The sequence below is a fragment of the Orcinus orca genome, chromosome 7, assembly GCF_937001465.1.
Source record: "Orcinus orca chromosome 7, mOrcOrc1.1, whole genome shotgun sequence".
Lineage (NCBI taxonomy): Eukaryota > Metazoa > Chordata > Mammalia > Artiodactyla > Delphinidae > Orcinus > Orcinus orca.
In genome coordinates this window covers 51,449,015-51,463,717 of record NC_064565.1, presented here as the reverse complement: position 1 = coordinate 51,463,717, position 14,703 = coordinate 51,449,015, and the positions used below count along the sequence as shown (strand labels likewise).

The 14,703-nt window shown below is 33.5% G+C and overlaps 1 protein-coding gene across 1 annotated transcript in view; it reads left to right on the top strand.

Annotated features, from left to right (window-relative positions):
* Nucleotides 1-14,703, top strand: part of KCNH7 (potassium voltage-gated channel subfamily H member 7) — a 465,137-nt gene that overhangs the window by 396,944 nt on the left and 53,490 nt on the right. Inside the window, exons 8-9 of the mRNA XM_049712063.1 lie at nucleotides 1,647-2,046; nucleotides 8,076-8,275. Coding sequence (XP_049568020.1) covers nucleotides 1,647-2,046; nucleotides 8,076-8,275 — 600 coding nt within the window. The remainder of the gene's footprint in view (nucleotides 1-1,646; nucleotides 2,047-8,075; nucleotides 8,276-14,703) is intronic.

Here is a 14,703-nt window from a genome sequence, read left to right as displayed (position 1 = left end):
AGTTTGTTCTGAAGTTCTAACTTATAACTGCTAAGCTGAAACACTGACAATACAAGTAGTGGAAAGTTGACATCTCTCCCAGGAAAACACCTCATACTCACTTAAACTCACCATTCATTCTTTGAAGAGAGATAATTTTAAATTCGTGATGAAGAAAACACTGTTTCCCTTATTGCACCCTGAAAAATAATAACTCAGCTTTGGAAACAGAGAAGACTCACCTCTCCACCCATCCCTAAATGAGCAAAGACAAGAATCCAATTCTGATAAGAACATCTCAACTACACAAGCTCCTCTCATCTCTAGAGGATTTGAATACTAACTGAAAAGAAGTCAGGGGAGGCTGAGAAATCTTCCCTTCCCTTGTGTCCACTCTGGCTCAAGAAAAAAAAACTATAACACTTATTATAGAATGTTAATGACAATATTTTCTTGATATTTAGAGCTCTTTTTCCACCAAGTCAATATGAAGATATAGGGTGATAGTTATACCACATGTTATTTCTTTAATTAAAATATGTGTTCTTAACATAGATGGATGTACTTTGAGAAATAAACAACAGCAATAAACACATAAAATGACTCAATAATTGATCAGTAAACACCATGTAACTATGGAATAATTATATGCCCTGTGAATTATATAGTACTTATAGTTGACATTATTTAGGAAACCCAAGAAATGAACTTGTAATTTGTACTTATCAGATTTCAAATCCAAACAACCAGTTAAGTATCCTGTTATTATATAGAAGTGTCCTATCATTAGATACCTGGTCAGTAATAATCGTGCAGTTAGTTACACATATCATACCCCAAAGCAAAACACATAATATCATTGGGATATCAAGAAGCAATTTATCAATTCAACACATTTAGGAAGAAAAAATGAATTTAAATATAGTACTTCACGCATGCATGCAGTCATCCAATATGTTTCCCAGTTGCCTTCTTGACTAGCTCCTTCGCATTATTCAAACCCTTCTAAACTCTAATGTCAGCCCCCCAGCAAGATTCTCTTTGGTCTTCCTTTCTAAAGTGGTCCCCATCCCAACCCAAGCCCCTGAACATCCTCTATCATATCACTCTGTTTTACTATCATCATCACACTTCTCACTCTCTGAAATGATCTTATTATATGTTTATTTTAAAAATATGTATCTCTCCCCAACAGACAGTAGCCCTTGTTTCACTTCATAAGACACTTTGTCTAGTAAATAAATGTCTTTTTCTATTATAAAAGTAACCATGACTGTTTGTTCAATACTATAATCCCAGTGTGTGGCCCTTGGTAGGCCCACCAGTAGCACTCTGGAATGTTTGTCGGTGAATGAATAATTTACTGAGTATTCATTATGTGCCAGGCATGTGGTTAGAGCATGAAACCAAGCAGATAGAGCCTCTGTCCCATAAGTCTTACATGCCAAGATACTGAATTAATGTACTACAAACTTTCAAGGTACTTTCCAAAGCAGGTGTAAAATTAAAAAAAAAAACAAACAACTAACCTTAATACTTAATTCAAATACATAGTCATCTTCAGTGCTACCATATTGTTGTAACCTGTTTCTACTTACTTTGCTTCACAGGAACATACACTGAATTGTTTACCAACTGTTTCTGACCATGCACATTTATTTCCACAGACAACAACATTAATTGGTCTTTTGAAGACAGCTCGACTCCTTCGTCTTGTGAGAGTGGCCCGAAAACTTGATCGATATTCAGAATATGGGGCTGCTGTTCTAATGCTCTTAATGTGCATATTTGCCCTGATTGCTCACTGGCTGGCTTGCATTTGGTATGCGATTGGGAACGTAGAAAGGCCCTACCTGACTGACAAAATCGGATGGTTGGATTCCTTAGGACAACAAATTGGGAAACGTTACAATGACAGTGACTCAAGTTCTGGGCCATCCATTAAAGACAAATATGTCACAGCACTTTATTTTACCTTCAGCAGTTTAACGAGTGTAGGATTTGGGAATGTGTCGCCTAACACCAATTCGGAGAAAATCTTTTCAATTTGTGTCATGTTGATTGGCTGTAAGTAGATTTCTCTTTTGTTATCTATTAGGATAAAATAATATCAGAAAATTGATATCTCTAGAACATTCAGAATAAGGCAAAGAAAAAAATTATAGAAAGTTGTAGAAATAATAGGATTAAATATACGGGTATTGTATTCTATCAGATCTGATTCTCTCTGTGAAGGGGAGACACCAAAGGTCTTTCGTGACCTCAGGAGCATAAAACTGGAATGACATGGATCTTGGGATTCAGGAACTGAGACTTGCAGTTTACGTTTACTGATGTAAAAACATGTCTGTAATTTACTACTAGTAGTTATTTTCTGTTTCAAGCTGAGGCCAGATTAGAATGGGAAAGACTAGCTTACATTTACGTATCTATAGATATAGATATATAAATATCACCCTACTAATTATAATGTAAGATAACCTTTCATACATATGCACATACATACAGATATATATATATTTTTCCCCCTGTCATTGACTAAAAATTCCTTTCCCTGTGACATTATGTCAGGGACCTAAGTGACTGCCCTTTACCCTACAATGGGTAATGACATGAGCATCATTTATAAGGTATAGTCTTTGGAATAAGAAAAAAATTCTGTGTAAAACTAAAGATACTTTAATATTAATATATTTTTTAAAAAATCACACTGTGGAACCACTAAAGATAACCTTGCTGATAGCAGATAGCAGTTGACAAAAGCATGATGGATTTTTAAAGCTTGAAAAAGAGCATCATCCTTACATTGCATACAAATTAGAAAGTAGATCCAGAGAGTTAATTTTTAAATGTTAACATGTTGTCTAATAAAATGTGCTTAGATAAGCTTTATTTATGAAACTTAAGTAGATTCACCCAGTTTACTGTTCACTGTATTTAAAATTTACTTTTCATATATGTGTCTTGGTGTTTTTATTTTAGTAAGATTGTATAGGCAGATAACATTCTATTTAAATAACTCAAGATATTCTGCAAATTCAGACCAAGTCTTGCCACAAACACAAAAGTAGAATTGCACTCAGAAGGAAATGGAAGTGAGGCCCACTTGAAAAAATAGAAAAATTCATTCCAGAGAGACTGAATCTTTCAGAACAAACACAGTCCCACTCTGTGATTGAAACTGCTAGTTAATACTTTATAGTGGTTATCAATTTCAGTGGCATTGGTAACAAAAAAAGAAAAGAAAAATGTCTGTTTTTAATTATTTATACACCCGTATAGAAATATATATATATATATATGTATGTATACTCTTTTTAAAGAAAACAGAACTTGCATCTTGAAACTTAGAATTTGCAAGGAAGAATTTTTTAAGTGCATTGAAGTTTAACATGTTCACCACTTAGGAATCCTTACCGCTTGTGAGGATTAAGTGAAATACATAGTACTGTTTATCATGTGAATTATTTTAAACTAAAGAGAACTCAGTTCTTTACTTGCTCTATACCCAATCTCTAATCCTTAAATCAGGAAATTATTGGCAGTTTTTATTCTTCCTTTATTCCTGTCTTTTTCCTTCCTTCTTTCCTTCCTTCATTCCTCCCTCCCTCCCTCCCTTCCTTCCTTCCTTCTTTCCTTCCTTTCTGTGTTTCTGCCTTCTTTTTTTAAAAGTGGCACTAGCCTATTTCTATTGATTCTTTAGGAAGAATATTTGTTTCCTGCAGATGAATTCTATCTTTTAAGAAAAGAGAAAACACTCTTGTTAATTGAGTAGACTAAGATACATCCATATTCCACATAATATCTTTTATATGAATAGACTTGCTTGTACAAAACTTAATCAAAATGGGATTATGTAAAGCTTAGTGTCACATAGGAAAAAGTTTATAGATATTCCTAGAGAATTCTATCATGAGCTATTATGCCATAAAAGGTAAAATAAGACTAGAAACTTAGCAATAATAGCATGCCTTGAAATTTTCTTAGCCATTTGATGTATATGTGTATATCTACACATGATATTTCCATTTAGATCCAACTGTATTAGAAAATGATTTGGTTTTCTGTATTTGGTTATATTTTTATACTAAGTACATACACCTCAGTTACATGAGTGACTTGATTTAAACCTAAAAATAAAATATCCAAAATATAATGTAAAATTTTGTATATATACTACTGCACGTTAAAGTTGATATAGTCTAGTTATCAAGTTGAACTCTCATTATCCCTAAGCTTCTTTAAAACTAATCTTCATTCTAAAATAAAAGTTTGAAGCAAAGTTGTAGAAAGCAATACAATGTACAATCCCTCTTACAACAATATAATTCAAGGAAACTAAAAATTAAACATTAAAGCTATCATCTAATTAAATTCAAATAACACAAATACCTATAGATACATTTTTAAAAGCATCTATTTGCAAAGACAGTCACCAGTTGTGCTGCTGAATGTGTACAGAGAACAGTAACCAGAGAATTCTTTTTAAAAATATACACATATACACAATTCAAGACGAAAAATAAAGAAAAATGTAAGCGGCCATTAAATAAATAGGAATACAAGCTATGCTCACATATTTATATCTATGTGTTCTAATATATGTTTATATCTTTATTAAAATATTATAAATATAATATATACATTTAAATTTAAAAACACATAAATCAGTATCCAAAGACAAATGTATTTCATCTCTGACCTGCTTGACAAACATCTTTTTATAACATGTAAAAAAAAGTTATTGCATATCTGCTTTTAACCATGATGGAGTAACTGAAACCTTACGATACCCCTATAATATTTTTTTTAAATAACAGAAAACTGAACAAAATATACAGGCATTTGGATTTCATCAAAATTAGTAACTTCAACTTTTCAAAGGACACTTTGAAAGGGAACAGGAAAATGATAGACTGGAAGAAAATATTCTCAATCGTTAGATCTAAAAAAGGACCTTTATTCAGCATATATCAAGAATTCTTACAACTCCGTAATAAGACAATTTAAAAATGAGCAAGATTTTAAACAGACATTTCACAAAACAAGATATATTAATGGCCAATAAATACATGAAAAGATGTTATTAGTCATCAGGGAAATGCAATTAAAACTCTGTGATGGTTAAAATAAGATAATACCAAATGTTGGAAAGGTTGAGGAACAACTGATATTCTCAAATATCGCTGGTGGGAATGTAAAATCACACCATCTTTGGGAAATAGTTTGGCAGTTCCTTATAAAGTTAAACATACCACACAGATCAGCAGTCCTATTCCTAGATGTTTCAAAGGGAAACGAAAATATATGCCCACACAAAGACTTGTACACAAATGTTCATAGCAGTTTTATTTATAATAGCCAAAAACTAGAAGCAGTGAGATTTCATCTACAGAAGAGATAAATGGACTGTGGTAGAGCCATGTGATGCAAATCTACTCATCAATTAAAAAAAGAACAAACCACTGATAAATACAAAACAATGAATTTCAAAAACAATATGCTGAGCAAAAAGAAGTCAGACACAAATGAATATGTACATTATGATTCTATTTACATGAACTTCTAAGAAATGCTAACTAATCTGTGATGACATAAAGGAACTCAGTGGTTGTCTAGGGTCAACCTAGAAACCAGTGGGCAGACAGCCAAGGGACACAGAGGAATCTTTTGGGGATGTTGAAAATGTTCTGTATCTTGATTGTGCTAACAGAGGTGTATACATTTGTCAACTAACTGAGCTATACATTTAAAACAGATTCATTTTGTTATATCTAAATTACACATCACTAAAATTTATTTAAGTTAAAATTTTTTTTAAGTTTGTGTACTAGATAGAAAAGCAAGTGTATTTGTTCTGTCAGCATGTTTCAGCTATTACCCAGTGACCCTAAATTCATTAGTTTGGTGAGCATCTCAGATTTTGAGTGTGGTGTGCTGATGTTTTAAATTATACCTGTTTTATTTTTATAATACTGCAACGTAAAACAAACCATTCTGGTGAAGGAAGAATTTTCTATTAAGGAAAGCTAAACAAAATATTGAGTTGAAAGAAATGCCTATATAGTCTGCCAACTTGCTTTTGAGTCATATTTTATGCCAGTCGATGGGCATTAACTAATTAACGTATACAGAATATAATCATTTTGTGCTTCTCTCTGGCTTACAGACTTTAGCTCCGTTTGCTTCCTAAAAAATAGAAAAAAAAAGTATGCCTTTATTATAATTTAAAAATCCATTAGCATAGAATTTCCTTAGAAAAATATACACTATTCATGTATTCAACTATGTACTTATAATCTAGATTTTTGCCATCCTGTCGATGAGTGGAAATACGTGTTTATGATCCAGACTAATGTTTGGTTCATTTTTATGGCAGTATGGAGTTAAAACCACAGTATTTATTAAAAACAAAATAAGAATGTTTTCCCTGACTCTTCTTTGCAGAATTATGTGGTTTAAGTAAAATAACTAGCACTGATTATGTGCCTTCTAATTAAATCAAGTGAAAATCTGTACTAACTAAACTATTTCCTGAGAACATGATAGGTACTTTGGACACCTAACAACAGGCATAAATATTTCCAACACTAAAATTAGGCAGAGTAGGACGTATTTCTCACATGAATCTCCTTGAATCGCAGAAATCCATTTCAGACAAGTATTGCTAACTCCCTTCTTAATCAACTATGCATTTACTCAAATTAGGCCCAGGTTTTGTTTTTCCGCCCCCCTGTGGAAGAGACTACCTAAACAGCTTTTCTACCTTAATGAGAATTACTGTCTTTCACAAATCCCAGTTCAGCCTCCCTATAGATCTCCCCAATTTTTATCCCTTTAAATAGATTAAAAATAAAGGGCTGCCTCTTTGTCTGGGACATTCTCTTACCTGGGACTTCTATGGTAAACAAGGACCATACTAACCAAGAGACAAAAATAAGATGGAAAAGAAAACAAATGACCAAGAAGATAAGTCATTTTAAAACACAGACTGAATCTGGCCAACATCTACTTTAAAAATGATGAAGTGTTTTATATAGGTAGTGATTTGTAAGACGTGTTGGGGAAAAAAATACGTTGGTTGGATATTGTTGAAATAAACACTTCAAGGAGTTGTTGGGTTTTTTTCCCCACCTACTTGGTACCTTGCAGTTCCAGTGCCTTAAATGTGTGTTACCTCCTCTGTAAGTGTCTGACACATGTCCAAAGGTCAAGACATAGGGCTTGTATCATCATGTGACTTTCTGTACAGTATATAGTATTTTTCTTATGATTATTAGAAACTAAATACAAATTTAAAAAGAAAGACAAGATGCTTAAAAAGCTTATGTTAAATCATAAATATTTAGCCCTGGAAGCTTTAAAAAGGGCATTCTAAGTATTGAATGTTAGTTTTTTTCTTCCCATAGATGAAAGAACAAAGAGGTATTCTATTTTTCTCTTAAAAAAAAAATAAAACTATATTCTCACAGTCTAAGCCAAAGATATCTGTTTCTCATATAGAAATACTGTAAAAATGAATTTTAATAGATTAAAAATTACATATAAATAAACATTCTAAGGAAACTATGAGTTCCTTAAAACAATTTATTATTCCTTAGGAAATCCAAAATCTTCTGAATAATCTTAAAATTTATAGTAGGTTTATAATATTGCAAGGTTAGCTTTGAGGCTAAGGTGGAGTTGTCACAATTTAAAAATTATCATTTTTACTCCACTTCCAGAAAACAGATCTGTGTGGTAACCCCATGACATACCTTCTTATTACATTACAAATGAAATGTTTATTTTAAACACATTTTATCTCTAGTCAATAGTTTAGGTTGGTTACAGGTTGATATTGTAAACAGTCTGAGTTTCTACTTGAATATATAGAGAATCCATGGGGAATTTGTATATTTTTCCTCTCCAAATTTACCATCAAAATTATAAGTTTTACAATAGTTTTGACTTGACTTCTTTGTTCCCCTAGGGCCAGTGGTAAAGCCTCACAAACGGATTGAGATAATAAAAATCTACATATTTGAGATTCTGACAAGATATAATATCCCCAAGTGCAGTCGTTCCCCCATAACTTTGTTTTTTATCCAATCCAGCACTAATGTATGCAAGCATTTTTGGGAACGTATCAGCAATTATCCAAAGACTATACTCCGGAACTGCCAGGTACCACATGCAGATGCTGCGAGTAAAAGAGTTCATTCGCTTTCACCAAATCCCCAACCCTCTGAGGCAACGGCTTGAAGAATATTTCCAGCATGCATGGACTTACACCAATGGCATTGACATGAACATGGTACGTATTTCTGTTTTCCAAAACTGGAGCCCCTCAGGCGTTATAGCTACAGCCAAAATGGATAAGCCAGTCTCACCAGCTTTGAACCCCTTGCTTTTGTTTCCCTCTCTCGGATGTTTATTTTCTCCCCTGGAGATAGTCTTTCATTCTCAATTCATGGCATTGCATGGTGCTATATCTAGTTACACTGTGTGGCAAAGGCATTATAACATGATGCAAACTGATATAACTGTGTGTATTAGAGCTCCCACTTCTGGTTAGGGAGAGCATTGCTAAGTTGGGACTTGGGCTTTCACCACTTGGCTTAGCTGCCAAGCACCCCAAAAAATAGGTGGACCCATGTGCATTAAGACATTACAAGTAAACAGTAATAACTATAATGCCCCCAAACAGAAATATTTTTTAAAAATAGGACATTTTGAGGATTTGTGGGAGAGGTTAAGGAGCTTAAGTATACCATAAACATTTTATAATAGGAAGTTTCATGTTTCTGTTAAGGACAATTTTTCTATATTTTAATCAATTAACTATGTGCCCTTTTACTGTACCTGGTTTAATGCATCTTTCCTTTCAAGGGGGAAATATGGATTCCTTCATAACTCAAGCAAATTCAACATCAACAATCACTTTTCATAACCCTTCCCTCCTTTATCAGTGCTCAAAAATCAATACAACTAATAAGATTAATTGATCCAAAGAGCTTCTTTTATTATTAGGAGAACTGCATACATCTTTTTGACCTAGCTATTTGGCTATAGAGATTGATTACTAAAGATATATGATAAATACAAGCTATATAGCATATCATAGACCTATTAAAAAAAATTAGAATTATAGTACCTTCCCATCTAGCTACTTCTCCATTGGGCAAGGATCCTGTTTCTAAAAATTCTTCAGAAAATGGAATCTTTAAAATTTAACGACATCAACAGCATGATACAATTTTTGCATAAGTGAGCCTATGCAATTTAGATTGACTTCTTAAAATTTGATCAGCAATATCCTAACAAAAAAAGAAAAGGTTCAAAATTAGCAGTTAAGGTACAGAACGCATTGCAAATATTGCCCAGTTTGAAAGATATATTTTTATATGATGTTTATCATAGCTGTGCGTGATTTATTTGATGGAGAAGTAAGGGCATGCCATCATAAAATTTTTAATTTGAAGAGCTAATCAATCAGCACATTTCATACAAAGCCATAACTGAATCCCATGAGTTATTTCTGATTATCCCAAAGTTACTTGTGAAAATTCATTTGATAAATTGATCTCACCAAGGTAACACTTTAATCTCATAAGAAATTACCTACAAATTGGTCACTTTTATGTAATTCCTTCCATATTATTGTTTAATGAAGATATCAGCATTCAGAAACTATTGGGGATTCTCTAATGCTGGGTTGGCTGAAGCAGTGTCAAGAATTTTTAATCAAAACACATGTCGCTCAATTTTGTTGTTCCATACTGCCAGATTATTTCAATAACCGGAGTAAAACAATTATTTATTTTACTTCCCCTCTCCATATAACTCTAGTTTCGTGGCCATTTTTTTGTGTGATAAAGTCTATTTTGTGAAAACTATTTACCTTTCATTGTTTGACTCTATTACCTATGAATATGGTTTATATACCACTTGCCTATTTACAATGTACTTATGAAAGATTTATCTCTTTCCTGTCTGCTTCACACCTTAATACATGGAATCACAACACCCACCGGTAAGAACAGGAGGTATTTATATCCAATTTAATTCTCGTGTAAATTGTGGAGATCACCCTTGTTATCTGTCAGGTTTAGAGCTTGTTAAATGATTTCCAATGTTAGTTCTGATTTTTTTTGCATGATGTAGCAGAGGAAATACAAAGCAAGAAACTGGGAAAGATAACTTGGAAGAGGCCAAGTACAGAATAGAAATCCTTAACTTTAACAACAACTTGACCTCTAATAACGTTTATATAAAGTTTCCCCCTCCCCACAGAAAGTCACTTATCTGCCCCTTCCTTCACTCTGGTAAAGGTTATGGGTATACGGTTTGCATTAGATAACTGTCATAAAGAAAATGTCATTCTCTTTCATCATCCTCTATTTTCATGATGTAGGTGCTTTTCTTTCCTCTCATCTGCATGCCTGTCTCACATGATCCTGGAGTGTGTGAGCTCTAAACCATGTGCCACTAAGTCTTGCATGTGGTTTTGAGAGCTTGACTTTGCACGAACTTCTTGTTTGTTCACAGTGTCTACATTTCTCATCTTGTGACTGCAATGTGAGTAAAAAATCAAAGTGCAACATAACTCTGAAAACTCAGCAAATGGAAGATGCTTGCTAATTAAGAACAATGTGCAAAAGAAAGTTGATTAGAATAAAGCAACTGTACTCTTAGACTATTGAGAGGTTAAAAAAAAAATCTAAGTGGATTTTTTACCTCTAACAGCACATCGTTAAATCCCTGTCTTGTTAGTTTATTGTTAACTAAATTGTAATTTAATAACAATTTAAAGTGATTTAACTTTATGTATTGTGATACATAAAAGTACATCAAACTCTTGTATTTTACATCAGCATTCCATGTTATTTCATTTAAGTATAACCTTAAACATAATTTCTCATGAAACATTTCAGGTCATTTTTGCTGTTTAACCATGTCCAAATGAAGTATAAGATGTTCAGTCACACTCTATTAATTGACCTAAAATTATTTTTCATAACCCAAAATATTTGATTCCTTGATAGATCACAAAACATAAGAAAGAATTGTAGCCATATTCCTTACTCCATAAGAAAGAATATGTACCCATATTTCTTATTCCCTGCATCTTTTGCTTTTTGTGAAACAGCTATTACCAGAATGTTCCAGAACCAAACGCATTCTGGGAACACTTATGGGCTTTCTTTCAGGTGAACCAAATGGTTCAGGTTGCAAAGGGAAAGGGGTCAGAATAATGAAGCTAGTGAAAGGAAGGTGTTCTTTTGCATATTATGTCAGGCTTGGGAGTAGTAAAAATTAGCTCAAAAATGTCCCTAGGTCAAGTCCGGAAAATCCTTTCCCTTCTGCAATACTTTCTCAGATTAGGACTGAAAGCATCTCAACGAATTTCTCCAAGTTAAAGCTTTCTTATAACCCAAACTGAAACTTTCAGACATTATCCAACAGTGATTTTAGTTACAACATTGCCAAACACAGAAAATCACCTTCCATGTCATTGTAGAATTGAGCCATGCACACAGAGGAGCATGGCTTGAATGAATAAAGGCACCAATAACCATGGTCTATCCATCATTCTGGATGGAGAGAAATAAATCACTTATGACAGAAACCACTGCATAATTTTAAGTTATATTTGCATGGAAGAAAAGCCTTTATGAACATTCAATGAAAAATGTTATTCCTTACCTAAAAATGCCTCCCTAGTAATGCCTGAATAATAGAAAAAAAATACAGAATAAAAATTCAGAAGACCCAAGTACTAGTTCTCAATATGCCACTTTTCTTGGACAAGTCACTTAACCTCTCAGCAATTTCATTCAACATGTCATTTTCAAATAGTTTTAAAGCGCCAAAACTGCATTTGCTAAATGTGTAAAACAATTATCATGGGAGTTTTTCTGCTTGAGGATGTAGAGTCTCATCTGCCTGCTGCCTACTCTCTTGTTCCCTCTGAGTCTCCTTCATGGAACATTTTATTCTGCTTCGAATATTATTCAAAAACCACAGAACTAAGTGAGTGGTAGAACTGTGGAAGGCAGAGAACCCAAGGGGATCATTTCAGGTAAAGACAAGGACAGGAATAGAGGCACATATTTGTGACATCCAGGGCAGAATTAAGGCAGGTAATCCAGAAACAATTTTGTTTAATTTATTTTAGGAAGAAAGGGGAACAATTGAGTATTTTTTTAGTCTGGGACGTTAATGGAGAAAAATTTGGGAAACAGTTGTAGAAAGGAGTTGGAATAAGAACCTAGAAAGAGAAATAAATTCTTCAGCAAGGCAGATTGGTGAGGTTTCCTTAAAGATAAACAGGGGAGAAAAGAAAAATGGTGTGGCATTGGTTTTGAGGAATAAAGGGGAAGACCCAATGGTACTTGTACTACATGGTCCAGTCTCCTTGATCAAGCAGAGACTAAATGAATTCCTCAGAAAGGAGAAGGTGTAGGATAGGAGAAGAGTTGAACAAGGGAGAATTTTTAGAGATTTCAATCAAGAGTCAACCTAGTCGGCTAAAATTGCTTAGAATCCCAGTAGGACTCTGAGTGACAAAACATACACTTATCATAGACCCAACAAGCAAAGCCAATCAAAATGGAAAGGAAAGTAATGAAGAATGACATATTGTTTAATAGAAATTCCTACTTCATGAGGCTGATGTTATTTCTAAGGAGCATTTTAATAACAATCTGATTTCATTTCCTTCCATGACTCTTTTCCTGCTCCTCTGTTATCTGCTAACTCTGACTACTGACCATAACTACTACTACTAACTGCTTACTACTACTACTACTAACTACTATCTATTTAACTAGTAACTACTAATATTAACCTGCATCTACAATCTAACTCTACTCCATCAAAAATTTTGTTGCATCCATTCTCTATACTGATTTAAATAACTTCATCTGTGCCAGACCTTCACATTCAAATACACTCCACTCATGTCCTGTTTTGATACACCATAGTGAAATGTAATTTCAAGCTCTTTCAGTATGTCCAATTAAGCAACTCAGATAAAATAATCCTTGTGACATTAAACCCCATAGGAAAGCAAAATTTATAAAATAGCATGGCTTGTCTCTACCATAATATTTTTATCCCCCTTTACCTTTTTCTAATGACCCTTATATACTGAAGTTGATAAATACAATAAAAAACCTTTAACTAGTTCTTCATAGAGCTAAAATAAAAGGACTACAAATATGATGCCCTTCACGTCTGACCACCCCTCCAATGGGGACCCTGTTTTCAAGAAGTCTTCAGAAAATAAAATCACTCATGTTTAAAGATATAAACAGCATAATACAATTTTTGCATAGGTGAGCCTACAATTTAGATTGATATTTTTTATTTGACCAGTAATAGTTTAACAAAAAAGCATCGGTTCAAAATTAGCAGTCAAGGTATAGAAAGCTTTACAAATATTGCCTAATTTGAAAGACATACGCTTCTTCTCTACACTTAGGTCCAAATGGCCTAACAAGTAAATCCACCCATTTAAAAACGAAATACTTAGTTACTACTTAGGAGTGGAATTAAAGTAATGCTGTTTACAATGCACCTTAAAAGATGTTTTCATCTCCATGCTGATTAGTTGATAGGAATTGCCTGGCTCTGCAAAAACTGGATAGGTAGTAAAATTTTGCACTCACAAGAAATCTACTATTAACACACATACTTACCAACTGTAGCCAGTACCTGAACCACAGGTGCTTAAGAAAGGGCAAGTTACATGTCCTTCCTATTTTTCCCCAAGGCTATTTATCCTAAAGTCTCAAAAATGCCACAGAACACAACAAATACCATCTGGAGCCCCCTGACATGAACAATATCGAGCTTAAGACAAGCATCTGGTATTTTCAGGTTACAAATTGTATATGCTCAATCATGTTTCACAAATGATGATGGTCACTTCAGCCTGGTCTCCAACCATCAACAAGAAAGACTTATTTACATCTGACACCGTGCTGTTTTAATGCAAAGCAAGTTCATCAACAGTGGGATCTGATCTTTAGCCATTTCTGAGTCAAGAAAAATAATGACAGCATGGTCTGGGGCTTTACACATGAAAAAGAGTCATTGCAGAAATACCATGCTGAGGTGATGAACACACTTCTATGCTTCAGTGTCTCCATTTGTTAATAATGTTCCTCTCACAGTAGTAGGATGGTGGAAATGATATCTCAAGTTGTTTTTCAACTTTTAAAAATTATGGTACTATTCAAACAGGACTCGAGTGCAATTTCTTATGCTGAAGAGTGTGATGTGTTGCCAGATACTTTCTTTGGAGTAGTAGAAGCACAGGAGTAATTCAAGCTCAATTCAGTTTAGGATCAGTTAATACTCAACACAGGTTTAGCCAATAACAAAAAATAGAGACATCAAAGTTCACTTTAAAAATATTCTTTGGAAATATGAATTTAGGTCCATTAAATTAAAATATTAGAGGAACTCAGCACTTATCAAACCTAATAAAATCAAACCATTCACAATTTCTCCCCAAATAAAAGTCCAATATTTACTTTAGTTAAAGAATTTTCTGAGACATTACCAATAGCCTGAGGATTTATATTGAAAATGGATATGTAAAGTTCCACCCAATATACCAGATATTTTAAATCATTTTTTAAAGGTGAAAATAAGCACAAGTAGTTCATCTAATCCAATTGATTATATAGCCTTAAGGCATCAGACTCAGGAAAAGTACATATATTTTAATTG